The 27,882-nt window shown below is 42.0% G+C and overlaps 1 protein-coding gene across 2 annotated transcripts; it reads right to left on the reverse strand.

The window, feature by feature from the left end:
* DPYSL4 (dihydropyrimidinase like 4) lies at positions 1-27,484 on the reverse strand. Of its 2 annotated transcripts, none has more exons than XM_084632947.1 (14): positions 27,069-27,484; positions 20,963-21,051; positions 19,952-20,136; positions 18,819-18,983; positions 17,121-17,182; positions 16,941-17,021; positions 13,570-13,638; positions 13,330-13,450; positions 12,186-12,342; positions 10,916-11,057; positions 9,402-9,572; positions 7,441-7,620; positions 3,541-3,712; positions 1-1,259 (listed from the first exon to the last, which is right to left on the reverse strand). In XM_084632947.1, exons 1-14 carry the CDS (start codon positions 27,417-27,419, stop codon positions 1,168-1,170), a joined length of 2,037 nt encoding a protein of 678 aa, XP_084489073.1. In that variant the 5' UTR covers positions 27,420-27,484; the 3' UTR covers positions 1-1,167. The 2 variants fall into 2 exon arrangements, with proteins under 2 accessions (XP_084489073.1, XP_084489072.1); XM_084632946.1 differs by lacking the exon at positions 27,069-27,484 and adding an exon at positions 25,185-25,578 and having other exon boundaries at positions 3-1,259.
* Positions 27,485-27,882: the final 398 nt, after the last annotated feature.

Here is a 27,882-nt window from a genome sequence, read left to right on the forward strand (position 1 = left end):
GTGATTTCCAACAAACTTTATTGAAAGCAATGAACGAGAAACAAAATAGCGATTTTGTTGACATTACATGCATAGTTTTATGGAATGATACTGCATATAAGATCACCTTTACTGTACATAGCTTTAAATATAATAAACCTGTTGTATTAAGCTTTATAAAAGAGTCCATCAGATGCAACTGGCCTTCAATTTGCCTCCGCTTGTTACTTGGAAAATTGTATAAATAATCTTTAAAAAACGAGTCTAACAAAAAGACTAAAATACACTGGAACTTCCACTGTCGTCTCTGTGTTCCAGAAATACAACTATTAAAAAAACCCAAAAAACTCAATGCATTAGTATGCCTATATCGACACTATGACAACTAACTCCATGAACATTCAGACCACACTTCAAATTTCTTATATTCATGCTGTCACATTGGTACAGAGTGACAATGATTCCCAAGGCATGTTCAAGGCCTGCGCAATGAGATAGTATAAATATATGATTACTGATCATTTCAACCACAATATATATAACTAACTGTATTAAAAACATACAGAGTTGAGTGTTTACCAGTTAAAATTCCTTAGAATACAAAGGGCAGTAGTTGTTATTGGAAAGGAAACAAAGAACCTATTAAACACAAAACATGTCTTCAGCTTTGTCCTGATTACAAGACAGCTAGCAGCACGGCTGAACACATTTTTAAATGAACTTCTTATTGTTTACATGCATGTGTCAAAGATCTGCTGAATATCTATTTGAGAGAGAAACATATTTAAAATACTTGATGGGAGTTCTATTATCTTGGGCATTTTTAGCCTATTTTCCAGTCAGGGAAGGATGGGGGGTAGGCAAACTGACACATGGTTAATTTTATCCTGAGCTTGATGGCAGATCAATTTTATATTTCCATGGTGTCCACTCCACCCAACCCCCTTGCCCTGGCAGTGTACATTATGGCCATATAATTAATTGGTAAGGTTGCTACTTAGAGCTGTACTTCTGTTGCTTACAGCTCATAAAGCAAGGTGTTCTGGGTGAGTGTAAACAAGGCAGTCTTTTAAGATACATTTTCTGTAAATGCGAAACAGATTTGAAAAATGCTGTTCCCCAGATCACCTGCTCCAGTGGAAACCAAGACTGATTGGCAGGGAATACAATACATCACATTTGGAATCATTATGACAAAGATGTAATATTGGAACGTCCACCAGGGGGTGCGATGATTTTTTGAGCAGGGCGTCTTGCAATATGGTCATCTGTTTGAGATCCTAGAAGAGAAGACATAGAAATTGAAGGGCTACAAACAAGTGACGACCCCATTGATTTAAATACAGGAATTATTAAATGAAATGCTTTTGTTCATAACAATATACGGTATATGTACATGAGTAATCAATAGCAATTTATTTGTCCTTAATGCATATTGATTTGGAACTGAACAATAAAATTCAAACAAAAATAAATACCTACACTTTTTACACTTTGGGACAACTTTATAAATAAGGTATGCAGCAGTGACATAACCAATGAACTGTAGGATCTGTAGAATCTTGTAATTTGTAGTTAAAATGCTTTTGAATTTTACCAACCCTCCTAATCAGCACTGAAGCTACAAACTATACTGATAATTTGAAGATTAAATAACATTATTATGTTTTCACACTCAGATTGAGATCTAACCAAAGCATATTTCAAGCTTAGTAGTGGGGAAACTAAACATGCCAGGATCCATAATGAGACTAAATTAAAAGGGTTAATTATAGGAAATGCTGTCAAATACAATGAAAGCGTGTATTATGATTGGAAGGAACTGGAAAATTCTAACTGGTTTCCTGGAAAGATCCTTTGCATACTGATTCTAGAAATTCTTTGTAATGGTTTGTTTCTCCATGAATAAATAGTTTCCAGATAATAACATTTTGGGACTTCATTTCATGTAAAGCTGTCTAGGATCCATGTGATCTCAGTCAATTAAGTGCAGAGTTTTATCCGTCACTGTATAATGTGGCATTTGCTTTCAAAATTCTTCTGAGCTATGGCACACATGTTCATGCACCAAATACAGTGTGACACTAAGTTGAGCAGCACATGCATGATGTTCATATATGCCAAATAACTTAAGAAAGTGCGTGTGGTACTCCCACGATTCAAATAAAACTCAAAATTGCATCACTGTGGATAAAATAGCGGAAACGATCTTTCACAGTATGATTTTTTGTATGTAGAAGTCAAATTTCAACTTTATTTACACCAGGATATATATCAAAATGAACATGAAATAAATTTAAACCTACCATTGTACAACTAGATACGCAGTACTCTTCCCTTTCCTAATGAAAGGGAAAAAAAGGGATGGCTGTCATGGTTTGCATCTTCAATTCAGGAAACTCACAAGCAGTAAATCTTCTATGTGAGTGTATTATGCCTTTATAGAGATGTGACAGTCTCCCAGCCATTGGCTGAAGTACTGCTGCTCTGAGCATTCATTATAAGATCTGGGTGACCATTCCTCCTTATATCAACTTCCCCTACTAGCTACTAGTTTAGTTGTGATTCTCCCTTTTTTAAATAAAATCTTGAGAGACTATCTTTTCATCTAGCCAATGACCTCCCCTAAAACAAGCTACTGTACATGAACATTTGTCATCTTGCCTCCACTCTAGCCACAGTGCTGAATTTGTCAATTGCTATATATGTGTTTAGTACTTTTCTCTTCTGTAACTATGATTCCTTCTCACTCTCTCCTTCCCCATCTGTCCTGACCTTTGTGCTTTAACCATATAATACTACTTGATGCCTTTTCTTTGTTTGTTTGCATCTCAGCCATCTTCCTTTCCTACATATCCAACCATTTCTTTTATGGAATCGGAAAAGGACACAACTCAGGCTGAATTCCTGGCCCCAGTGAAGTTAATAGGAATTTTGCCATCAATTTCAATGGGGCCAAGATTTCAACCTCTGTTGAAACCTCATCAGATTGATGCCTGTCCTTGGCTCCTTTATCTTCCCTGTTTCATATCCATTGGTCACCTCATTTTTAAATTCAAACTTGACATGCATCCTCTCTGGTATCTTGTGACCTTCATACTTTAATGTATTTGCATGGATAGCTTTCAACCATCTGGAAGAATTTTGTGTTGCTTTTGTATGTAAGATACGATAGCTCTGCAAATTGTACTGTAGCAGGAAAAGTGATTTCTCAAAAGCAGCAAGGCAATCATCACATAAACTTAGTTATTAATACAATTTGTCTTTTACATTAGCAGAAATTACTTATGCAATTCTAGACCTCAATCTTTTCCTTCTACTTGAGTAAATAACATAAGCTCTGACCCTGCCATTGAGCTCAATTTGAATGGACCCCCAGCATCCATTTGGAGTTGCCTTAACTTCAGCAGGGTTCCTCATGGGTGCACAGGTCTGCCTGCAGGGAGCTCACTGCAAGACTGGGGTATGGTTTGTAAACAATATTTGCACTTCTCAGTCAGTCTAAGCTACCCATGTTCATCTCTACCTGCAAATGCTACTGTACCCACTGAGCAAACTTACCAGACAAGCTGAACCCTGACTGATGCAGATTACGGACAGGAAGAGTTGGTATTTTGCCTGAACAGGGAGCTATCCTTGAAGTAGGAGTGGGGGCTACAGCTTTAGCAGTCACTATGACATCATGAACTGGCCCATCATAAAGCCCCCTGGGAACACCATGAATTTCAGCAAGCTGTAGTGAGATAGAGGATAAATATGTGAGTTGATTCTGAATGAAATGATGAGAAGCTTCAAGCTGAAATCTGTTCCCTTACTGATTTTTCTTCTCTCCGTCATACATATCCTGATTTATTATTGTAGGGTTGCACTTAGGTTATTTGTTTGAGAAGAAAGAACATTAAACATTTGCTCTGGAAAATTATTTTACAAGGAGTTACATAGATTTTGGCCAGCATAAAAAGAAAATGGCAGGTCAGTTTTGGGCTCCATCATCCTTGTCAGTCTCCCATACAAAGGTCCCTTTCCATTAAATTGGCCACCTGGTGATGATATGGTATCCTGGCTCCCCCAAAGTATAATACAGGGAGATGAAATAGGAAGTGTTTGCTGTCAGGGTGTCTTAGACACAGTGAGCATGGTACACTAAGGCCGTTACGCTGCTCTCAACTTAAATTACAACAACACCCAGTTTCAGGCCACTTTACACTGCTAGAACTGTGTAAAGGGGCCTTAGGGAAAATAAATCAAGCCCAATGTGTCAGAATCGAGCCCAGTGTGTCTTCAGGGTTCTATCATTAATTTTATTACTGTTCATCCTGTTAATGTCTTTATTTTTACTGCACCTCAGTGAATGCTGAGCACTGCACACTACCACAGAAAGTTATTGGCCCTTCCCTGAACAGCTTGCAATCCAGTTGATTCTTCAAACCAGTATTCTTCACCTCCTAACACTGAGATCAATATTTTCCTCTCCAGGGCTAGACTGGAACTTTGCAGTGGACATGAGGAAGGAGCAGTGCATAATTTTGGCTTATTGGCAAAAGACTTACTGTATTTTTATTTTTTGTTACAGAGAACACACAAAAATGGCATTTTTCCACCTCACATTCCATTCTATTTTCCCTTTGGTATGTTGTGAGTTCTGATGTGACACAACTCAACCGAACTTGACAGGGCATGATTAAAATGTCCTATTGCATCAGGTGCTACTTTAAACCATCCATCTTCTTGACTGGTAAACAGATCTGAAGTTAGTGCAGAGAAATAGCTACAATAGGAGTACTCCATTCACATTATAACCTGCAGATAGCCATTTCTCATCCCAAGCCACACAATGTACCAGTCATTTTATGATAAAAAACTAGAACAGAGCATTTAGAAAATAGAAAAAGGGTTGGGTTTGAGCATAATGAAGTCAGGACAGATATAAATTGTAAAGAATAACTATTCTGCATTTTCAAATAGCATTTCACTTTCATTGCTAACCTGTCATGCCATCTGATCTTCATCTCTGTAACACTGAAAACTGTGTAAAGTTGATATCCAATGCAATATTTTCCAACACCATTTTGGACCCTTTTCTCTCTCCAAAAAGCCATTGCTAGACAAGGGACCAAAAAACGTAATGCAGACAACCAGACTAACTGCCCATAATATCAAATGTGACTGCCCACATGAATTAACTTCACAAGCAATCAGCGACCACCTGATCTGATGCTTAACTCAGAGTCTAGGAACCTCCAGCTTCATGTGAGCAAAAGTTTATATTTAGCAAAGTGCCTTTCTTGGATGATGAAAAATGACACAATGTTTTTACTTTCAAACATAACATAGATGGAGTTTGATTGGTAGCAAATAGCCTGGAGGCCTTTTGTCACATCGAGTGGGATCAACCAGACTTAGCAATCACTTATCTGCCAGTTAAGAAGGGTGCAAGATATGAGGGGAAAATGCAGGTAGGAGAGCATACAGGAGCAATTCTTCATATTACAGGATAAGTTTCATTTTCATGGCCATACCAGAAACTTAGGAAGGACTGCAGGTGGGTGAGAGAGCAGGTAATATGGTCACTGCACAGATCATTGCTTCCACTCTAGTTTTAAATGACCAGCTTTAAAAGCTAAGGCTAGCTGCCATGAACAGGATTTATAGTTTTTAAAGGGCTCTGTCAGTTTCTTTTACTTGTTCTGGCTTCCACTGTTGTACCTCTATTACAGCAATGAATTCACAGAGAAAAGAAAAGCTACAGTAAATCACATCATGTGGTTATTGCTGTAGTTGCCGACGTGCATTGGTGTATCTGGGAGAAATGAAGTGGTTACTGATACTTGCCCTCCATACATCAAATAATGAAAACATCCACAAAACACATGGAAAAATGGAGCCATGGTGCAACTAAGAGATGATATAAAGAGTCACCAAAGGAAGCTAGTGTAGAACAGAGATCGGCAACCTTTGGCACGTGGCCCATAAGGGAAATCTGCTGGCGGGCCGGGATGGTTTGTTTACCTGCAGCGTCCGCAGATTCAGAGATCGCAGCTCCCACTGGCTGCAGTTCGCCATTCCAGACCAATGGGAGCTGCGGCAAGCGGCGGCCAGCACATCCCTCGGCCCATGCTGCTTCCCGCAGCCCCCATGGCCTGGAACGGCACACCGTGCCCAGTGGGAGCTGTGATCGGCTGAATCTGTGGATGCTGCAGGTAAACAAACCATCCCAGCCCGCCAGCGGATTTCCCTGATGGGCTGCTTGCCAATGGTTGCCGATCCCTGGTGTAGAATAAGTCTTATTGGTCCTATAAAATGAAGGAACTATGGAAAATATTTCTGAGCTCGTTGTATTGGCACCTTATCTATTAACTATTTACTTACATACAGAAATAGATCATTCCTGTGACAGAATTGCCTTATCAGTTCCTATGTTACCCCTTCTTCCAGTTGCCAGCACAGGGGATATGGCAAGCAGGAAGGGAGCAACCCTGCATACTAGCAATCCAGGGCACAAATGGGCAACCTAAAGAGTAAGTCAAATCTAGAGAGGTATTAGGAACTCCCTGTTCCCCTGCAATCCCCATTGACTTTGACATTGTTTAGAATTTTCTCCAGTCTAAACATTCTTGGATGAGCACATACTTGCTACAATAACATGCATGTAACAGATTTAAAGTATTTGTCCAGAACATACTAATGACCAATTTGCACAATTGGAGGCAATAAGCATTTGCCAACAATGGCTGAAAAGACCTGTGAGAAGAACTTAATTAATTTCGTTATGGGATATATCACAAAGTGTGGTTTCCTACATTGGCTATTTGAAATAAAAATATCAGAGACCCACTCAGCCCAGGACATCTCTAATGAGAAATATCTACAATTAAATTGTAAAAATGTTGCCATCATTTCATTATAACGTATCATGTCATTCAGATGAAATACATTATTTTAAAATCTTTTACCTTTCAAATTGAATTTAGAAGGACCATGCAATTAGATACATAATGCATCTTACATCTTTGTACTTTTCCTGTCTACTCTCCTGTAATTAGTAGATTAGTTTACCCTTGAATCTCCTTGAAGACATTCTATTTGTCCAGTACATACCTTATCATCCAATACAACATATTTGATGGAACTGCATATTAAAATTCAATACAGTTTTCTTTTATTTTAAGATGAATGTGAATTAATAAGTGGTATTAGGTGTAAGAATTGTCATTTGAACAGTAACATTGTTTATGCATAAGCCAGGCAATGCACAAGAGCAGTTATTTGATAGTTTTACACGTTTTCAAGGCCTACAAGCAGATAACATTAATTATATTTTTGCTCCTGTAAAGGGCCCCCTTTCCCTTCTCGGTCCTACCAGAAGGCTCTGGGATGCTGCAACACAACACTAATAGCAATATGAAAAAAGGGATAAATCAGAACAGAGATTGTTTTCTTGCAAATAAAAATTCTCCTTACCCTGTTTCTTGCCTTTATTCTTTTATAAACAAAATCAGGGAATGTCTTTCTAGGAACGAAGCGACCAGACCCTTGAATGACAAAGAGGTTTCCATCTTCCAGCACAACTTTTCCTTGACTTATAACCACAGTAGGAGAACCACGGCACTCTGTTCCTTCAAATATATTACATTCCACATTCTGACAAATCCAAACCAGGATATTCAGAGTTAGTTTAGGGCTAAGAACAAAAAAGCCATAAACCCACAGCCTACCCAATTTTTGTAATGCCTTCTTCATGTATAATTAATCATTCCTTAAATAATCCTTTAGATTAGATATGAAAAAATAAGATTCTCTATCAGTTTGGTGAGCTAAAGCAAACTGGAATGGACAATCAAAATTCATGAACATTTAGTACTAGCCTAAACCACACACTATGCCATTTGTGAAGCAAACCAGAGCCCAATTTTAGGTATGAATAAGTTCCAATTGCTTAACCTAGATCCCCAGCAGGCTTCTGCTGAAACTTACCCTGGACTGACGGAATCTTTTGCTATGTTTGTCAGGAAACCGCAAGTTGTCTAGCTGAACTGGTTGAAAAATTCCAGTTATATTTTGTGGGAAATTTGAAAGCATTTCATTTTTCAAAACTTCCCATGGAGTTTTTTTTCTCTTTTTAAAAATATTCTCCCCACCTCCAAATGAAAAATCTTCTTCAGCTTTCAAAAACAATTTTTGATACAAAGGTAATAATTTTTGGTTTCTGAAGAGCAAAGGCAAATTTTTCTTTATTGAAAATCAAACTGAAAAGCAATTTTTAACTGAAACACATCAGTTTCTGTTCAAACAAAAGACAAGAAAATTTCATTTTCTGAAAAATATTTCCTTTTGGTCAAAAAGTCATATTTTGTCAAAAATATTTCAACAAAATAATTTAAATCAGTTCTACCCCCTACATTTTACTAATGTTACATGTAGTTTTATCACTAACCCTTCAAATGGGAGTTCATTTTAGGATACCTATGAACTGGGAAACCCTAGAGAAGGTACAGTTTGAACAGACACTGAGTCTTTCCCCAGTGGAATATTACCAAAGAGAGAGAGACAAGCCTATTTGGGACCAGGGAAGGGGTAGGAAAGCTGGGTTTGGCTCTCCAATAAGACTCATGTTGTTGAAAGATTCCCTTTGGCAAATGGCTTTTGAGAGTGGGGGTAGTTTCTCAGCTGGTGAATCATTTGCAGAGATAAGGGTAAGGAGGCGTTCCTAAGTAGGTGATATTCATCCCCACAAGTTAGCCTAAAGTTCCAGTTGGTGAAGTGGGAATTTACCAGAGAAAGGGCTGAGTAAACACAGAGTAAGGACCCCAGGGTTTGTTCCAGTATGAATGGTCCCTACATAGCTGTCCGAAATGGAATCAATCTTGCTTCCTCTTTTTAGTTTTACATTTGAAAGAGTACAGCCCTTGCATTTATCCAACCCTCAGGGAATATATCAACAATCCCAGTAATTTGCTAACTAAAACAAACTTCTATCTCAATAGTTTAGTTAAATCTTTTAAAGCCCTTTAAAATTCCACATGTTCAGCAATTCAAGGTTGTTCAGTGGAATTCAGGAGAAAGGCTGGGACAGGGAAATGTTCAGGTTAGGGTTGTACATTTTTTTTCTATGCCTATACAGTACATACTAATAGTATCCCATTTACAGCAAAAGAATGGTCATCATGTATTGTTTTACTATTGCACTATTCTAGAGCATTACTCTACATATTTTTGGTGCCATTGCAGTAAATGCCAATAACAAAAGGGATTTATTTCCCTTCTCCCACTGAGATTTAATAAACAATGATACTATTATTTTACCCAAATTCTCTCTGTTTCAATTTCTCTCTGATTAAAGGGAATACATTATTTCACTAATACACCCTGGTTGCAAAATCCTATATAAAAAAAAGAAATTAAATCTCACAAAATGATTTTACCAGATGGTGGGTTTTTGCTGAGACAATTTTTGTAGCCTTGGGATTCCATATAACTAGGTCAGCATCAGAACCTACAGCAATTCGTCCCTTCCTGGGATAAAAATTAAAGATTTTGGCTGCATTTGTACTGGTCACTGCTACAAAATCATTCTCATCCATCTTCCCTGAGGCCTGGAAATCAGAAAGAAAGGAGATTGAGAAAGGAAAACTATTACAGAAAATGAGGTCTTATCAGAAATGAATTTGCAATTTCATCTAGAATTTATGATATTTGTACATAGAGAAGATCGCACAATCGTGGGCCGCGCGTTTAATTCAAAAATTGGCTGTCCCTGCAGGACTAGTAATTAAAAACTGTTAGAATGTTTCATGTTTGAAAACTGATTACAGCTCCCATTTTATAGTCACTATGTAGGTACTCCTATGACAGGAATACTGCTCAACACAACAGACACTGCATCCCACAACACTGAATAATAAGTGTACATGGTGAAGTGAGGCTACAGAGAGGTCTATGGCAACTACTATGTATCATTATCATTCATCTGGCAGCACTTTCATCTATAGGACTCACTTCTCTCAGCAAGTACTGGGCTCACATCCAGAACTTTCTTTAGTTGATACTGAAGTGAGTCAGTCTTCAGATTATATAATTTCTTGTCTTAGATAGAAAATTTTCATGTTTATTGGAACCGGAGTTTCCTAAGTGTTATTGATCCTCAATATGCTACTCGGAGAAGGATACAAGAAACTGGAGGTACCAGAAGAAAGGGCTCAGATAGTATAATGATGGGTGAGGTATAAGAACCTAGACAGAGAGACAGGGCTCCAGTGAAGATGACGATCAATATTTTCAAAGGTGAACATTTTTAGTATAGGCTAAACAATTAGTGCATTGTTATGTCAGCTGTGCTTTTTACAAACCTGAAGAAGAGCTCTGTGTAGCTCGAAAGCTTGTCTTTCCCCAACAGAAGCTGGTCCAATAAAAGATATTACCTCACCCACCTTGTGTCTCTAATAACAAACTACACTCAGGATTCACTGTGGACCTGATCCAAAGCTTATTGAGGTCAACACAGAGACTCGCAAGTTATTTTGAGGGAACTATAATGTTGCAGAAATTACAAATGAATAAATTCCATATATCTTGCCCAGGCCTACTGGAAAAGAATACAAATGGAAACTCCATTTCTTGCCTTTACAAAAATCTTCTGGATAGACTTTTATTTCTGATCACAGTTCAGAATGGGATAGAATATTCTTCTAATAAGAAGCTCTTTCAAGATATTTACATTCAAATGTTATATTTTCTCTCATTAGCAAAGCTTTTTTAAGTAGCAGCCTAGATAATGTCATACAATGAGGAATTTAGCAATGTAAGATGATCATGTACCTCTTTCCTTCCATTAAAGAAAATCTTGCTATTGTCTAAATCCTCATATCTGACAAAAATGCCACTTGCACGCACTTGCATTGATAATTCAGCAAACATTTACACTTATTTAGTTACTTACCACACACTTCTCCCAAATTATTGACATTCTTTCTTCAATGCCATTTGTTCCCTCTGGAATAAGGGTGAAGTTATCCTTTCCTACTGCCTTCTGAGCGGTGGTAAATGTGCAGTGGGCACTGCCTGCAACCTGCAGATCCCCACTGAGTTAAAACAAACCAAAATGCAGTTAATGGACAAAACTGATTGCTCAGATTGTATTGTTCAGTGTAATAATTCAAGGGCCTTTTCTATGCAACTATATACTCTTTCAGAGTGAAATTATCTCCTGTGTAGCGGGTTAAGTGTGACATAAATGGCTCATAGGTCTTGTGCTTAGCCTTCTGTGCAGCAGTGAATTTCATCCTTAGGGTAAAATTTTCAAAGGTGCCTAAGTGATTTAAGTTCTTAAGTCCATTGGATTTAAGCACCTAGATACTTCTGAAAATGTTACCTTAAATCCCCAGGAACTGCACTCCTTAAATCAACATCCCAGTCTTGATTCTTGATCCATCCTTTTGGCCCTGACAGCCTTTCAAGAAATTATTCTAAAGGACCTTTTATATCAGGTGTATTCCTGGCTATGGCCTGACCCAGGACAAAACTAGATTCTATATACCAGAATCTATTATAACTCAACAAATTTGAGATAGGCTGATAGGGTTGGGAGAAGGAAAGGGGAGAGCTGAGGTGGTTCTCTGGAATGAGACTCTCTGCAGACATCTGCTTATGGAGCCCTGAAACATCCTTCTTGATTTATGTCAAGGCTGTATTTAGATTGAATTATATGCATATTTTATTATCTGTTAGTGGACATTATTCCACAGGGAAAAGATTCATCAAATAAAATCTGTTTGCTTCCCTAGAGTCCAGTCACACCTCTAGAGAGAAGAATTTTGTGAAATCTCAGAGAATGCAAAATAATTCTCATCAGGAGACTAATTAGGGCAGAATATTTACTACTATAGCTGCCCTTCTATAGGTCAATAGTCTCACCCTACACAGTCTTCATGTGTTACTTTGGGAGCTGATTTTTCCATCCCTATTCAGGCTGAATAGTACTTTAGCTGACAAGGAGTGCTGTTGAATGCTTCTATTCAGTGAGCTTTTTGGTGATGACTAGCGAAGACCCTAAGCCAAAACCCCAGATCCAGACAGCATGGAACTATAAGGTGATTGGATCAAAACTCGACTCTGCTCTTTGGGCCCATCTCTGTGGTTGAATAATAATAACCCCAGGGACTGGGTTTTGTTCCGCATGCCACTGTCATTTATTCTCCTTGCCAACTCACCATGATAACAGAGAAGTGAGATAATCAGATGTAGTAGGGTCAGGGCTAACTGGAGGGGATGTAACAAAGGCTGCAGCTTTGGCCCAATTCTTACTCCAGTAGTGTGATCCATCAGTGCCAAGACTCGCTGTAATTGGCTCTCCATACACAACTGTGCCTAAAGAATAATAATGCTAATACATAATCTGAAAATATGTAACATACTCCCGATGGTGTACTCTCTTTTCTCACAGTGTAGACAAATGCTAAGATTAGGAATAAAAGATGGTTTGAGCCAGTTTCTCTGTGTTTCAGTTTTCTGAATTTCTGTCAGCCAATCAGATTGCTACAAAATTGAACAGTATTCCTTGTAAAAGTACAAAGTACCAATCAAAAAACAGCCTTGGCCAAACCCTAGAGTCTATTCAGTCCTATTTTTTGCTGAGAAAGGCCAAAGAAAGCAGAACAAACACTTCAGGACATGGCTCCTTATTTGTAACAGGGAGGGGAAAGTGTTTAAAAATCCCTCTCAATGAGATACCAAAAATTACACAAAAACTGTGGGCAAAATGCACCCTCCTGATGTAACTCCATTTAAATCAGTTGATTTACACCTGGGATAGACACAGTCTTGTATGTTTATGATTGGATATTTCTGTCTCTCACTTCTGTCACTCACGTCCATGCACTGTGGGCCAGATTCCCACCCCAGTTGGTGTAAGTCAACACAGCTCCATTGGCTTCAATGGAGATCCCCAGCTGAGGATCGGTCTGAATTACTACATTCTAGGTATTGTGTTACCTTGTTTCCTTGGAGGAATATTTCTATTGGTTCCCAGTGTGTCAGCAGTTTGAGTTCTCAGTCATTCCCAGTTTCATTTTTTCCATTCAAAGCATGACAAGAGGTTGGAAATGAATTCTTGACATTTTTTTCCAACTCCACCTAATGAGGCTTGTGTAGCAAAGTCTTCAGCCAATCTCTTCAACTCTTTTGAGTTCACTTCAGTGCAATTAAACTCCAGTACATTTTGAAAACGGAAGCTAACATCAAGTTTTGTGCTTTTCAGGTGTACTAGAAATTGGCTAATTATGAACTCTTAGCTCCCTTTTATTGCAGACAAGTAAAAAGTTTTAATTAGTGTGTAAATGTGAAGTGGTGTTTTACCTTTTCGTTTTGCTTGAGCTATCACATCTGCAGCACCTTTGCTCATTACTTTTGTGACATACAATGGGCAGTTGGCTTGTTTTGCTATTGTAATTGCACGGTACACTGCCTCTGCTTCAACCTTCGGAAATAAGAACACAACCAGGTGACATCTTACCACATCTCTTTTAGTTGAATGAACATGAGTGGAGACTTCTCTAAAGCTCTAAACATGTCCATTTGAAGAACTTAAGATATTACCTCCTCTGGGTGGCTAAGAACATGCCCTTCTGGCCCAGTAATTCCAAGTTCCAACAGTCTCTTTTGCTCCTAAGTGAATGTAGAAAAATGAGAGAAACAGTAAGTGATGGGAACAATCTAAAATAATGTGGGACTGGAACATCATGTCTAGAAGTACTTGAGGGGCATGGAAATTCCTAAATAATATCCTGGAATACCATTTATATCCATGACAATTAGAGCATTTTAGGAAGATGCTCTAGTCTCTGCTATGACAATAATAAACAAGACATTCTAGTGGGATTGGTCATACTACTCAGCATACTACACTCTAGTGATTTGACAACATATTGGTAGTGTTCACTTGCTCAGAAACAATTAAGCAATATGCAGTGATAACTATGTGCTTTTCCTGGGCTAATCATTCAGGCACTTCAAACTCACTGTGGAACAGGAGGCTGAAGGCTGGGTAGTTCCATCACACAAGGCATTCCTATCCTTTTAGAAGTGCAGATTGAGAGGCTTGTGAAGTCCCATACATATTCCTGGTGGCAATGATTTATGCAGGTCATCCCAAGTGAGCATCGAAAAAGACTTTATACCACACTGCACTGTCCAGCATTCTGTGTATCCCCTCCCACACACATTTTCAGGGGAATGTTATTACCTTTGTTAGTATTATTTTTTCATAGCCTTCAACGTGTGGAGCCAGTTTTCTCTGTTGCCTGATCCAGTGCTTAATTTGTAATTAAAGAGGTGCCAGGGCTCAAGCAATTAGCTGCTGGGACTCAAGTAATTTTTATACTTTCATAACTGATGCAGCAAGCCCAGGTGCCGGGGCTATGAACTGCCAAGCCTAGAGGTGCTGGGGCTTGGCACTGGAAAGCCCTCGCACAAATTAAACACTGGCCTGATCCCATGAGGTACTGAGCACATCCACAGCTGCCCTCAACTACTACAGAAGCCAATAGAGGTAGAGGGAGTTCAGCTCCTTGCTCTTAGCATTAGGCGAAAGCATGGGCCTCAGAGAGAGAGAAAATGATAACTAACACTGGAGAAACATCTCTAGGGCTAAGAACAAATGCTGTGTGTTCCATCAGTAAGCTGGGAATCTCACCATCCACCAATGAAATAGAGCTCCCTTTGCCAGCTCTGCAGAGGCCACTAAAGATAATCTGCCACACTCGGAAAAACTTCAGTGTGCTGCTCACCTCTTCATAGGCTTAGGGGGGCAGATTTGGCCCAGCCACCTCTTTGTCATGATGGGGGGCAACCAGGCCAAATCTGCTGCCAAAAGCAGCTGGCCAGAAATCTTCCACCCTAGGCAGCTGCCTAGTTTACCTATTGGTAAAGCAGCCATGGCAGCTCTGAAAGAGGGCAAGATATACGATCCTAAACCTGTCATTACTGAAGGGCTGACTATTGCCCATCCTGACCCTCAGGCCAATGTAATGTTTGTGAAGAAAACCCCATGTTGCGGGGAGCAGGGGGAAGGTGAAGGAAATGTTTCTTTAACAGGCTGTTCAGGGATAGGAGGGAATGTGGCTGTTTGAAACTGCTCACAGCATGGAATGTTGGAGGCATTCCCAGCAAAGATGGACGGGCAGAGTGCAGGTGCGTGTTAAATGCCATTTTTCCACAACTAATCAAATAGTTATAACCATGTATATTTTACACCTCCCTGTGCCATCTTGGCCCTCTGCATCATATGAGGAGCCACCCAGGAGTATTTCCATTGTTTGCCCTCTCTCAGGGTTTTTGCTGGGGAAGGACAGCTTTAAATTGCAGTTATTGCTAGTAATTGCTAATTATTCCTGTCAACAGACGCTGTTCAGGGGATATGCTGAATCAGCACATTCCTTGGCTGTCCTGGCCACACCCCTTCTTATCTAGCATTGTCCACATTTTGTGCAGTGCTGACTCCTACCCATCATCAGTGGAGGGGTGGATTCTGTAATTTTCTACTGCCCTCTGTGAACAGTCTGCTGCCAAATTTATGGAATTTTTATTTCTGTACCATCCATGTTCCCTTTGCAAATATACTGGAAGTTCACCTCAATGGCTCTAATGTTATCATGCTGCAGCTTAAATAAATACTTTTGAAGATATTGAACTGCTTGGGATCACATTATGTTTAACAGCCAGCTAGGGAGAATGAAAAATCCTAGTGGGGAAAACTGGTTTTAAGTTCAGGCCTGTTTGATACAAAAAGGCTACCTGAAGTGTTGAGAAATGGCATTTAATTATAAAGTCCTCTCTTATATAATACTGCCCATTCAGTTACCTGATTCTTATTCGGAATGAATGACAAGTTTACTTCTATTCTGCATTGTATATTCCAAACATTTATTTCACATTTTTCTAGGCTAGACTAGAGACAGGTAGAATGAAAATCAATACAAATTTTGAATGCAAAATACTCCCTTGTTGCTATTTGACCCTACATTTGGAACTATGTGTCCATCTGAAATGTACACTACTGTGAAAGCCTCAAATCTCTTGAATGTTCAGGGCTAGAGCCTCCAATTTTTAAACAAAATGAGAATAAGACATCTCCAAAAGCAGGCACAGTTTAGAGAAGTAAAAATCCCTAAAATCTGCAGACAGCTGTTATAAATGTACATGTGATGATAACCAACTGGACGCAAACAATCAGCATGATGCCTCTGCTTTTAATAAGGACTCCAGATCTCCTTCCAAGCTCTTCTGCCAATATATGATGTCACAACAGGCTTTGCTGCCAGTCCACTCCCTCCAAAGCTCAGGTAATCAGCTTATCCTAAAGGCCAAGTCCTGCCTTGTTGTGTGGGTGGGTGGACTAGGCAGGGAAAAAGATGTAGAGAGCAATTTCCCTCTACCTCCCACAGGCCTTATCAGGGCAGAATACCAACCTAACACTGCAGGGAGCACTGAGGAGAGAGACCAGCTTCTGTACTGGCCACTACACTGCAGACCCAAGAAGGTTTGCTCTACTGGCAAATTTATCGAATTTTTATTTCTGTACCATCCATATTCCCTTCTGCAGATATCCTTGAAGTTCATCTCCAGGACTCTTATGTTTCCTTAACTCAGCCACTGAAGCCAATGAAAGTTTTGCCAATAATTTCAATCGGAGTACGATCTGCGTGATACTGTGACTGGCAGCATGCACTAGTGGAGCATATGCTGATTCTTTTCACAGAAGTAGCCAGGGGCTCCCAACAATGTATGCCTCCTGGCCAGCTTTGTGCCACCTGTTTCTGAGCTGGCAGGATGACTCAAATGCTGGAAGTGTGTCTGGCACTGCTCTGCCCCATACTGCCCGTTGTGCAGCCACTCCATTTCAGGGCAGCATTTTGGCCTAAATTAATATTGTGACTAGTTTTTAATTTAAATGGATACATTTACTATACCTCGTCAATGATGTCTCCATTTTCAGCATGCACTTGGGCAATGGCACCCAGGTCGCGAATAATGCTGAATATTTCATACATCTGTCAGGAAGGAAGGAAAGAATTTTCTGGAGTCAGATAGGTACAGTTTATAAAAAGTGTAGTTGATTACTTTTTTGCATTTCAGTTATTCTGTGTTACCTGGGCGTCAGTGCACTGGAGCTTGTCTTTATAAGCCATGAAAACTAGAAAGGAGTTCACACCTTAAAAAAAATAAATTACATGTATATTTATTGTCACAGCTGAAAACAAATCACTCATGTCTATTAGAGAGGGATGGAAAAGGTGGTGTTCAGATCTAGGTAAGGTTTTTAGACTAGTGTTGAGGATTGAGATTGAATCAAGGCTAGGGTTCAGATTTTGACTAAGGGGGATGAAAACTTGTAGCTGTTCTTATGAGATTTCCAAATGTTGTAGTTCATGAAAGATGTTGTACCGCCATTAGTTTTTAGATGCATTTAAACCAGCACCAATCAACAACCCATTTCTAGTTTTAGATCCAACTGGGAACCAAAACCACACAGGTGAGTTCAGATTCCTGGATCTGAATCTTAACCCTTTTCACAAACAGGTTTGAATTCTAAGCTCTAATGCTGGCTCGTTTCTAGGTGCTGTATTTGAATCATTTTATTAAAGCTAAAAGTACAAATTGAAGCCAAAAGCACCTCATTCAAAACAATTTCCTTTAGTTATAGAATTACGTATACAACACTTACGTATATTACATTGCACAAAATGCATAACTCGTTTCTATCTAATGTGTACTCTGATTCATTTAGTGTTGGGGCCTAGCATGTTAATTTCTATTGTATTGCTTTACACTGTTTTTAACTTATAATCACACTATGAAATTCTCTCCATTTCATTACTATATATGGGTAAGTATGAAAAATGTCTGGTTTCAGCTTCTGCTTCCTTAACTACCACTGAGAATTTTAATGGAAGATTCATTAATAGTCTCTGTGTTAACTGACAAATTCTGTCCCTGAATGTACAACTGCAATTGCCATTGAAGCCAATTAGATTTGTGTAGCGCGTCTGAGCGCAAAACACAGCCCCAAATATGTGACTAATGCGACATATTAGTGAAATGCACTAATCCTGTGGTGGGTGAGTTCTTCAGTAGACAATGTCCACTAGGTAGATATCCATGGGTTCTTATATACAGGAACTACAGGTACAAGTTTTTGTGAAGGGACTGTCAGTGCACAAGAAGGAGGACTTGTGGCACCTTAGAGACTAACCAATTTATTTGAGCATGAGCTTTCGTGAGCTACAGCTCATGCTCAAATAAATTGGTTAGTCTCTAAGGTGCCACAAGTACTCCTTTTCTTTTTGCGAATACAGACTAACACGGCTGTTACTCTGAAACCTGTCAGTGCACAAGATATACACTCTACTTTCAGTACTGCAGGCTGGGAATGTGCTGCTTTATTCCACTATATTACAGAGTGGCTGGGGAATGGGGAAGCACCCACTAACTAAACAAGAGGCGAAGAAGGTATGGAGCATGGCTCCAACCCATAATACTCTGAGTAACCCGGTTAACCCCTTGATATCCAGTTTATTACAAAAGTGAAGTAATATTGCACAATTTGGCCCTATGGGTCCAATCCTAAATTCCTTACACAGATAAATCTCCAATATAGTCAGTGGGAGTCTTGACAGTGTAAGGACTTCAGAACTAGGCCCAATAATTTTGTCTTGTACTACCAAAGGAGGTTTCTTGATGTTAGAGGGATGCATATTTCCCTAAAAAGTAGCTGATCTTTTTTCTTGTGTTAACTTTCACTCTTGATGGTAACTAGGTTAGTAGAATACTGGTCTTTTTGTCCTTACCTTTGTCTTTCACTAGAGCTTCCAGTTCCTCTTTTATGCTCTCATGCCAGCGTGTGATGTCAATATGCAGTGAATAATCACAACAGGCTTTGCTATCAGCACACTCTCTCCATTGGTCATATGCAGCAAGCAGATTCATTCCAGAGTCAGGGAATACATGGTCAACTGAAGAAATATTGCAGAGTGTCAGCAGCCTTTATATGATGGGATAACACAGGGACATTATTATAATGCCCATAAATATGCATTTGTCTAACAGTTTTCTATGGTAGGAAGGAGAAATTTTAATGCAAATTATTCGATAATTAAAAATGAGGAATATGAAAGCTTCCAAACTGTGTTTAACTCCATTAAGACTGAGACAAAAATCAGCAAAACAAGTCAATTCCAAGTTGTGGCTAACAGTACAACCTGGATTCATCTCCTTGTGTCTAGATAATATGGTGATGTGAGACAGGTGTGTGCTATCATATACATGCCAGGGGCCAAATTCTGCTCTTAGATATCTGTGCACAGCTTCCTTTGACTTTAGCAATGGCAGTCATGCATAGGTACTGTATTTCCCACTACACCTACCTACACTCCTCAGTATTAACCTGTGAGACCATTTATAGTTCAGTTCTGTGCCTCCAGTGAGTAAACACTGGACTGAACTGTGTGGTGGTTTTGTAAGGTCTACTTGGGATCAGATTGAGTAATCAAAATAATTTTTACTTTGAACCTCAAAAGTATTTGCTCTCACAATCCCAGAGCTGGAAACTAGTGCAATATTTGATTTCGTAACCAAGTCACTTTTCTTTCTCCACCTACAAAAAGCAAGGTATATAAATATGAATTTTCTGTGACCATCTATTTAAAAAGGCCCAAATAAAAAGGTGCCCTGTATAGCTTACAATGATAAAGGGGAAGTGGCCTCATAATAAGTAGAATCTTTATATTTTAAAAAGGAACATATAACAAAAGCAGAGTTTATTAAAGGGAACTTAATACTTAGTACAATTGTAACTAACCTGGGCAGACCTAAAGTCTCACTCCTGTGTTAACTGACACTGAGCAATCTTCTCGATGGTGGGACACCTCATTTGCTTTTTGAAAGATGTACTTCTTAGAGTCATTGCAATGATGCTACTTACGTATCATGGTGGTTCCTCCTGCTAGGGCTGCTTTTGTGCCTTGATAGAAGTCATCAGCAGAGGTCATTCCCATCACAGGCATTTGTAGTCTAGTGTGGACATCTATTCCTCCTGGCATAACTAACTGGCCATAGGCATCAACAGTTTTGACGCCACCAGGAACTATCAGGTTTTCTCCAATTTGCCTAAAAACAGTATTAAGAAGTTCTACTAGCCGCAAATAACATTTAGACAAAAATGTATTAACTTCCTGTTGTTAAAAGTGAGTATGTGTGTGTGCTCATGTTTCTGTAAGCTTTCCCACACTGTGCTGCCAATGCACATCAGTTATGCTCTCTTTTGAGAAATGGGGGATAGTTGGTGTCTTCAGAACTCTAAGGGAGCTCTAAGTTTCTCCCATATTCTCCTGACTTAGATGCATATTCTCTTGTGAGGCCTCATATCACAGTCACCATCCTTTTGGAAACAGAAGTTTGGATGAAATTTCATTCAGACCCATAGCTGTTGCTTTTGAGAATTGTGAGCCAGTCTCTCATCTCCACTAGCAAAGCACTGCCTCCAAAACTTTCTTAACTCTAGGATGGGATTGATCAGATCTGTCTCTCCTGGATGGCAGTGCAGAGCACCAATACCAGCCCCACAGGCCAGCCCATTTCAGGGCATCAAATGTGACCCACAGCTCTCTTCATTCATGTAGTCCCAGACCACTCCCCAACTAGTACTAACAGTGACCGCAAATTTGATAGTAGCTACTAAAGAAGTAAGATCATTAAGAACTAAGATCATTTTACTTGTTGCCTTCAAGAACACAGCTAGAACTCAAGAAAGGAAGTATTCCTTTCAGCTTTTTCTTCCAATGCCCTATGAACTATTGATTTTTTTCCAAAAGAATATTTTGAACATATTTCTGAGAAAATTAAAGGGGTCTCTGGAAATGATTATTCATATTAAATTGCACCAACAATGTTAAGTATGTAAATTGTAATACAAAATATTTCTTAAGTAACTTACTTTATCAAACTGTCTTCCACATAGATATCAGCATAAAATGATTGATCATCATTTACGATCTTTCCTCCTTTGATTAGAAGCCGGTCACTCTAATAAAAAAAAATATGTTTTCCAAGATTATTTTATTTAGAAGTTGTTTTACTCATTACAGGCCTTCATGCATAATAATCTATAATTGCCTGCTGCACTTAAAGTCTGAGACAAAATATTTTGCACGTCTATTAGTCCAATTTAGTTTAAAAATGCACCCAAACTATTTCATATCAAAGCCTGACTGTATTCCACATATAAAAAGTATAAGAATTATTTAAAACTAAAATGACATATATTTTACATACAAATAAAACATGTTTTAACATCTTCAAATCAACCAGAAAGGGGATTTAATCTATATTTTCCACAGCACAAGCCTAGAGAACTGTATGCTGCACAGAAGATGTAAGGAGTGATTTTAAAAAAAAATATTAAGGCAAAGTTACAATAAAACATTCACATACTACAGTGCAAGTTACATATTACTCATTTTTTCATTAATTGCACATCCACAGCTTTGAGTAGCTCTGCAAAACATTTTTTGCTCCACCCTCCAATATACATAACTCCTGCCCAACATGATCACACTAATAAGCACAAGGCCATCCTGCTGGTTTTGGAGAGGGGTGATGTGATGACCCTTTTGGTAAACGTACACTTAACTGACTCATATTATATAAGAGACAAAGGGTCACTACCAGCCTCCTTCTGCAGATGTGGAGACCAGTTATTTATGCTGCAGTCTGTGCATATGTGCCAACATTTTAAAAAGTGTTTGTAAGGGACAGTTGTGCACCGAAGCCACGGATGTGAGGTTGCTTGCTTGGCCTCCCCCAAATGCTGTTACTGGCAGATTTTCTGTGCATTCGAGTGAATTTTAGCACTTGTATAAGTGAATTGAAAACAGCAATTCAATAAGTTATCATAACCTCTTTCTGAGGAAGGTAACTATTACTCTCCCTATTTCACTGATGGGGAAACTGAAGCAGAAAGTTTAAGTAGCTGACTGAGGCCACAGATGAAGTCAGTGTCAGAACTGAGATTGGAATGCAAGTGTTACTTGCTCTCAGTGCTGTGATAGCCCACTAGACCATGCTGATTCTCATGATATTAAGGTGCCTCATTGTGGCCAGTGGCCACTTTGGCTGCTAAGTTGAGGAGCCATTGTATTTGCAGACAGCTGGCTGGGAGGCAGCTTGCAGCAGGCCCAGCAATATTAGGGGTATCCAAAGTGGTACTGCCCTTGTACACATGGCAACTGGTCTGAGGTTCTCACAGAAATTGAGGAATCAACGGGCATGAGTGTCACAGATCTGAAAGGTCAGCTTTAGGGGAGCTGATGGAGTGGCTGTGATCTTTTGGGAAATCAATGAGAAATGTTCAACTCTAGCAATTGATTTGTATCAGTTTACATTTTCTAGGTTCTCTTTGCAAGGAAAAGGACTAGGCACCCACTGTTACATAAGAAAGTGGAGATTAACGGTAACATTTCCAGGTTCTCAAAATCAGATTTTCCTGCAGCCCCAGGCTTCACAGATCCCAAAGGATTCTGACATTAGTCAAAGGATTCTTCACTAATCGCTCTCATTTTCCACACTGGGCATTTTAGATGCAGAAGAAAATGTAGGATCAGGCTCATATTTTTAAATGTGAAATGGGAGCATAGTTTATTACAGTTTTTCCTCCAACTGTGACCCCTACAGTGACTCTAAAGAATTTACTCCCAGGGCTACAATGGCCACTGCTAAGGGTTCTGATGCACATTTAAAAATAATTGCTGGATGTAACAACATGTGACAATACAGTCTAGGAGAGTGGATTACAGGACCAGAGAAATGTGCAATTATAAAATTAATCACAGAACACCACTTCTGGGCCTTGATTTTTCAGTCTGGGTCAAAGGGGTATGAATAAAGCTACTAAACAATTTTGCTGTGTTTATGAAAACTCCAAAACATATTTCATTTATATTCCACAGCCCTTAGTCTATTTTTCTTGCTTCCCAGCCAAAAAGAGCCACCACATCACTGACCCAGGGGAGCTCTATTGGCCTCCTCCACTATGCAAATATACAGGCCAGTCCCTGCTCTGAAAGCACACCCACTCTGTAACAACCACAAAATGCCAGATGTTCTTACCAGGCTTTTACTGAACTCTCTGAGTCCCTTACAACCTGTCACATACTCAGGCTGATTCTCTCTGGCTTACTCAATGTCACTTACTCATTGAACACTTTTAAAGGGGACTCAGTGCTATTTCTCTCTCCCCTTGTGCAGCTCCATTTTAGAGCCCACCAGCCAAGAAGAAGAAGAAAACATGCTGCCCAAAGGTTTCTCCCCTCCTCCACAAAAGTCCTGGCAATCAGGGTAAGGAGGCTCCTGTTACAACAGTGATAGGGACCTGAGGGGTGGTGTGGCACATTCCTCCACAACACAATGGTGATGAGAGATGGAGGATGGAGTGAGGCCCACTGCAGTGAATGAGCTACAGTATTCTCGCTTTTTAGTACTTTGGGTTTACAGGATGGACCAGAGGATATGGGTTTATGAACCAGGAGTAAGAAGACTATGGGGATCAGGGCTGATGGGGAAAGAAGACAGTAAACATTAAGTCCTGATTAAATATAGAAAATCATACTTTTAAAATTTTATTTCTGTTAATTTCCAAATATAATGTGGCGGTCCTGCAGAATAGACCCTTCAGATTCAAAGATATGTATGTTTGCCTTTCTTTTAAAAGCAATATTTGTAGTCTCTTAGGTAACATGGCTGCCCTGGTGTGTGAAAGATAATAAGCAGGTGCACACAAGATCCGAAAAGCAGATGCCTATTGTTGTACAAGGGCCTCTTCCTGACAATATAATGCTGCAGAAACCTCTCTGAGTTCAAGTCAGGTTATGTTCAACAAAGGACCACGCTAATTCTCCAAAAGGCTTTCATAGGACGCTTGTAGTAACAAAGGCCTAAGACCAACCCCAAGAATACTCTTTCAACTTCCTCCTGTTTTGCTCTACCAGGTCTGATTTCATTTCAGAACTAAAACCCACATCCCATCTTGCTTAAGGAATAATGTATCTATAAATGATGTTTTAGAACTGTATTTCAAAAATACTAATTATTATTAATAATTATTCTTTTCCAATCTCCCTAAAATGTTGCAGAACTAGGCAAAAATATGGCCCTGCAACCTAAATTGAGGGAATAAATACATGAAATTCGAATAGACACTTTATCTTAGGCACATAAGCAAGTCCAAAGTTATCAAAGTCCATGCTTAGTCACTCATGTTATTTTTTTATTTTCTGAACTCGTAGGCTGGGAGAAAAGATGTTGCTCTCTAAGGACAAGGCAATATAAGCACATTCAAACTGCTGTGTCCTTCGGCCCCATCAACCCTTTATGAGAAATTAGGGCCTGAAAGGGAATGAGCTAGGAAACAAGGGAGCGCCAGCTTCTTAGCAGAAATAAAGCAGATTCAATGGCCTGAATGATTTGCAAAGCTGCTGATCAACATACATTCTCCTCTTCCTCCCGGAGTCGGGAAAAGCCCCTACTCTCAGGCGCCTCTGGGACTTGGTAGGTATCTGCAACCTCACCGTGCGCATTGTTTTCCTAACGTGTTTGCTGACCGTCCGAGCTCCCTGCCAGGGACCTTTTTACTGGGGCATGATTGTCTCCGCTGAGATTTGGGGAATGCAGCAGAGAAATATTTGATATGGCCAGGCCAGCCCTCCTCCCCGCGCCGCCCAGACACGGAGCCTGGATTACAGGGCGGGCAGCGCAGCCATGGCAGAGACGCAATCACAGCACTCGCTCGGGAGCTGCTCCGCCAGCATCTCCTGCCGTCCCCAATCTTAAAACGAGCATGAAATAACCCCACCGCCCATATTTCCGAGTCCGTGTCTCCTTCCCCGCGCTGCCCGGCTACCGCACGTTTGTCCTTTACGGCCCCTGTCCCCTGAGCGCTGCCAGGGTGCTGGATCGGTTATTGTGGCCCCATCACCCTCCCGCCTCCTGCCCTGCAGCAAACCCAGCAGCTCCCGGCCGACAGCTGCCCGCTGCGCCCGGGCTGCTGCGAATAAAAAGGCCGACCGGAGGTTCGGCACAGAGAAATGCCCTTCTAAAAGGAAAGGGGAGCAGCCCCAGCCGCCACCCCGCCAGGCCCCGGGCTGCCTGGGCCTCCCTCTCACCGTGATCCGGGGGATGTTCTTCTTGCCTTGGTACGACATCTTCCCGCAGCTGCCGCTCCTTTCCGAGCGAGCGCAAGGGGCAGGAACCCACCCTCAGCAGGTGCGCTGCGGGGTCTGGGGAGGGGCGGGGGGTCCCTGCTGGCTCTGGGGCCGGCTCTCCTCGGCGGAGTGGCCGGAGCGGGCGGCTTTTTGTGGCGTCTGTGTTTGTTCCTCCCTGGCTGCCTGTTGTTCTTTGGAGAGCTCGGTGGCTCCCCCTGCTCTGGCAGTCCCGCAGCCTCGCTTCGCAGCTGCCTGATTAGCATTCCAGGCTCATGCTTCCCCGACAGCAGCCGCCAGAGAGGCAGCCATGCAGACAGCCCGCCGGGGCCTTTCCCCAGGCACCAGCCACGTCCCCGCTCTCCTGGCACCGCGAACAAAAGCCGGCTTTCCCCACCCCGCCACCAGCCTGCCTGCCAAGGAAGAGCAGGCCCGCCAAGGCCAGCAATGGCTGGGCTGTCTGTGCGGGGCCCCCAGGAGCCAGGGAGGGAGGGTGTCAGACAGAGCCTTGCCAGTGGCTCATTGTTTCCATCCCGCAGCTCCATATATTTCTGTGAATCTTTGGTCAGGAAAGTTTGTTCTTAAGTCTGAAGATTTATGCTCTGCAGATTTCTAAAGCGCTTGATTTCATTTATGCCCCTGGCATCTGGCTAGGACTGTACCCACGGAGTGTGTGTGTGCGTGTGGGGGGGCCCACCGGGTAAGCCAAGTTTAGTCTTTACAGTTATTTACTACAAATCACTTGTCAGCACAAATAGGCCTTTCTTTCCTCTTCAAAGCCACCTTCCAGCAATTCCCATCGGAGTCATAGGGAGTCGGGGCTTGTCTGCATCAGCACCCTGAGCTTCTACCCTGTTAGGGGCCTGATCGAGGGCTTCACCGTGCTGCCATTAAAGCACTCAAGCTCGGCCATCAACTCCTTTCCAGACTCTTAGGGCGTCTTTCCCAGTGCTCCCATTGACTAGTGAAACTGGCTTGGTCTCCAATGCAGCAGAGACATGGACCCCTTGGCTTGGAAAGCCTCCTGGCCTTTGGACAACAGGGGATGGGGCACTCCATAAATTGCCCTGTTCTGTCTACTCCCTCTGAAGCATCTGGCATGGCCACTACTGGAGTTAGGATACAGGGCTAGATGGACCCTTGGTAGGACCCAGTATGAGTATGACCAGACTGATGTTCTCCTGACTGGGCAGCAGGCAAATGACTCATTTGGTCTCTCTCTCTCTCTCTCTGTATAAAGCCCGGTGTGTACCCCTGCATGCCCCACATGTAGCAGTTCAGCTCTGGGCTGGTTTTCTGGGCCAAGGGGCCATGGATGGGAATACATTTGGCCTGCACTTAAAAGTCAGAGTCAAATTGCTCGCCTGACAAACCCACTAATCCTTTTGTAATGAGAACAAATAATCAGGCTGCACCTGGCACCCGGTCCTCTGCGGAGGCTGCTATTGATTCAGGGAAATGAAATGGAGCAGCCCAGCAGACCCCAGAGCCACCCGAGCCTGGCATGGCCTCGGAAAGGCAGCTGCCTTTGCCTGGATCCCCGTTTCCAGCAACATCCCCGACCAGGCTGGGCAGCGGCTTAGAGCTGGGACGTCCCAACCGGCAGCTGGTACCGGCCAGTAGGGCAGCGGGGTCTGCCCTGCCCACGCCGACGCCCCTGGTAACGCTCCCATTGACGTTGGGGCCCACACTGTGCCCCCCACAGACACCCCCCTTGGCTGAATTGCTGGCGCCGCGGGGTAACGCTGACGATAAAGTTTTCCGAAGGAAAGTGCTGGTTCCCCGTGCAACGTGCGCGCTGCGCGGGCCGCTGCCTCCGCCCGCAGGGCGCCGCCGCTTCCCCGTTACCTGAGCGTGGCCGTCGGGCGCGTCTCCTGCGGCCCCAGCAGCGGGCGGGGGAGGCTCCGCTCCGGCTGGGGTGAGGGCGGGGGCGCTGCGGCTCCCCAGCGCCTCGCCGCCGGCCTCGCTCTGCCCTTGGGAGTCGCCGGGGAGCTGGCGGAGCGCCCCTCGCTCCGGCGTCTGGCCGCCTCTCCCGCCGCCGCTCAGCGCGTCCAAGTCCAGCGTTTTGTTTTCAAAGGCTCCTTCCACGCTGCAGAACATGCCCCCGAATTTCTGCCGGGGCTTGGGGCTGCCCGAGCCCAGGGCCGCGAAGTACGCGGGCAGGTCGGGCTCCCTCCGCTCCTGTCTCTGCTCTGCCATGGCTGCGGGCGAAGGAGCCCGCCTGGGACGGCCGGGGACTGGGCAGTGGAGCGGTGCCCGCGGGAGGAATGGCAGGGAGAGCGGGGCTCAGCCTGGTCCCCTCGGCTCCAGCGTGTGGAACCCCGGCCGGTGATTCGCTGGCCAGGCGACGCCTTTGGGCTCTCCTCTGAGCGCGGCTGACGAGGAGCTGTCCAAGGCGGTGGTGCTGAACGTTCACGAGGAGGACATCCCAGGGAGAGCCCACCTAGGACTTTCATCTGCTAGGGAAAGAGCGCTAGAAAGCACCTTTGTGGCAACTTGCTGTCAGGGTGGCTTTACTAACAGCTGAATCTTTCACAGTCACCTCCCCTTTCCATAACTGTGTCCACAGTGTCACCGCTTCCCTGAGCCTCTGCCTGCCACGTTTCAGCCTATTAAATCTACCTTCGGTGTGATCTCCCCCCCCCCCCCCCGAAGGAAACCA

The sequence above is a fragment of the Lepidochelys olivacea genome (assembly GCF_965140295.1).
Source record: "Lepidochelys olivacea isolate rLepOli2 genome assembly, chromosome: 7".
Lineage (NCBI taxonomy): Eukaryota > Metazoa > Chordata > Testudines > Cheloniidae > Lepidochelys > Lepidochelys olivacea.

Bases quoted from the DNA above. Each gene is read 5' to 3' on its own strand.
- DPYSL4 (XM_084632947.1), bottom strand. From the start codon at position 27,419: ATGGCAGAGCAGAGACAGGAGCGGAGGGAGCCCGACCTGCCCGCGTAC. The intron at 13,451-13,569 runs GTAATATCTTAA...TTATTTCCGAAG, and splicing joins TTCTTAGCCACCCAGAGGAG to GTTGAAGCAGAGGCAGTGTA. The intron at 12,343-13,329 runs GTAAAACACCAC...ATTATTCTTTAG, and splicing joins AGCTCAAGCAAAACGAAAAG to GCACAGTTGTGTATGGAGAG.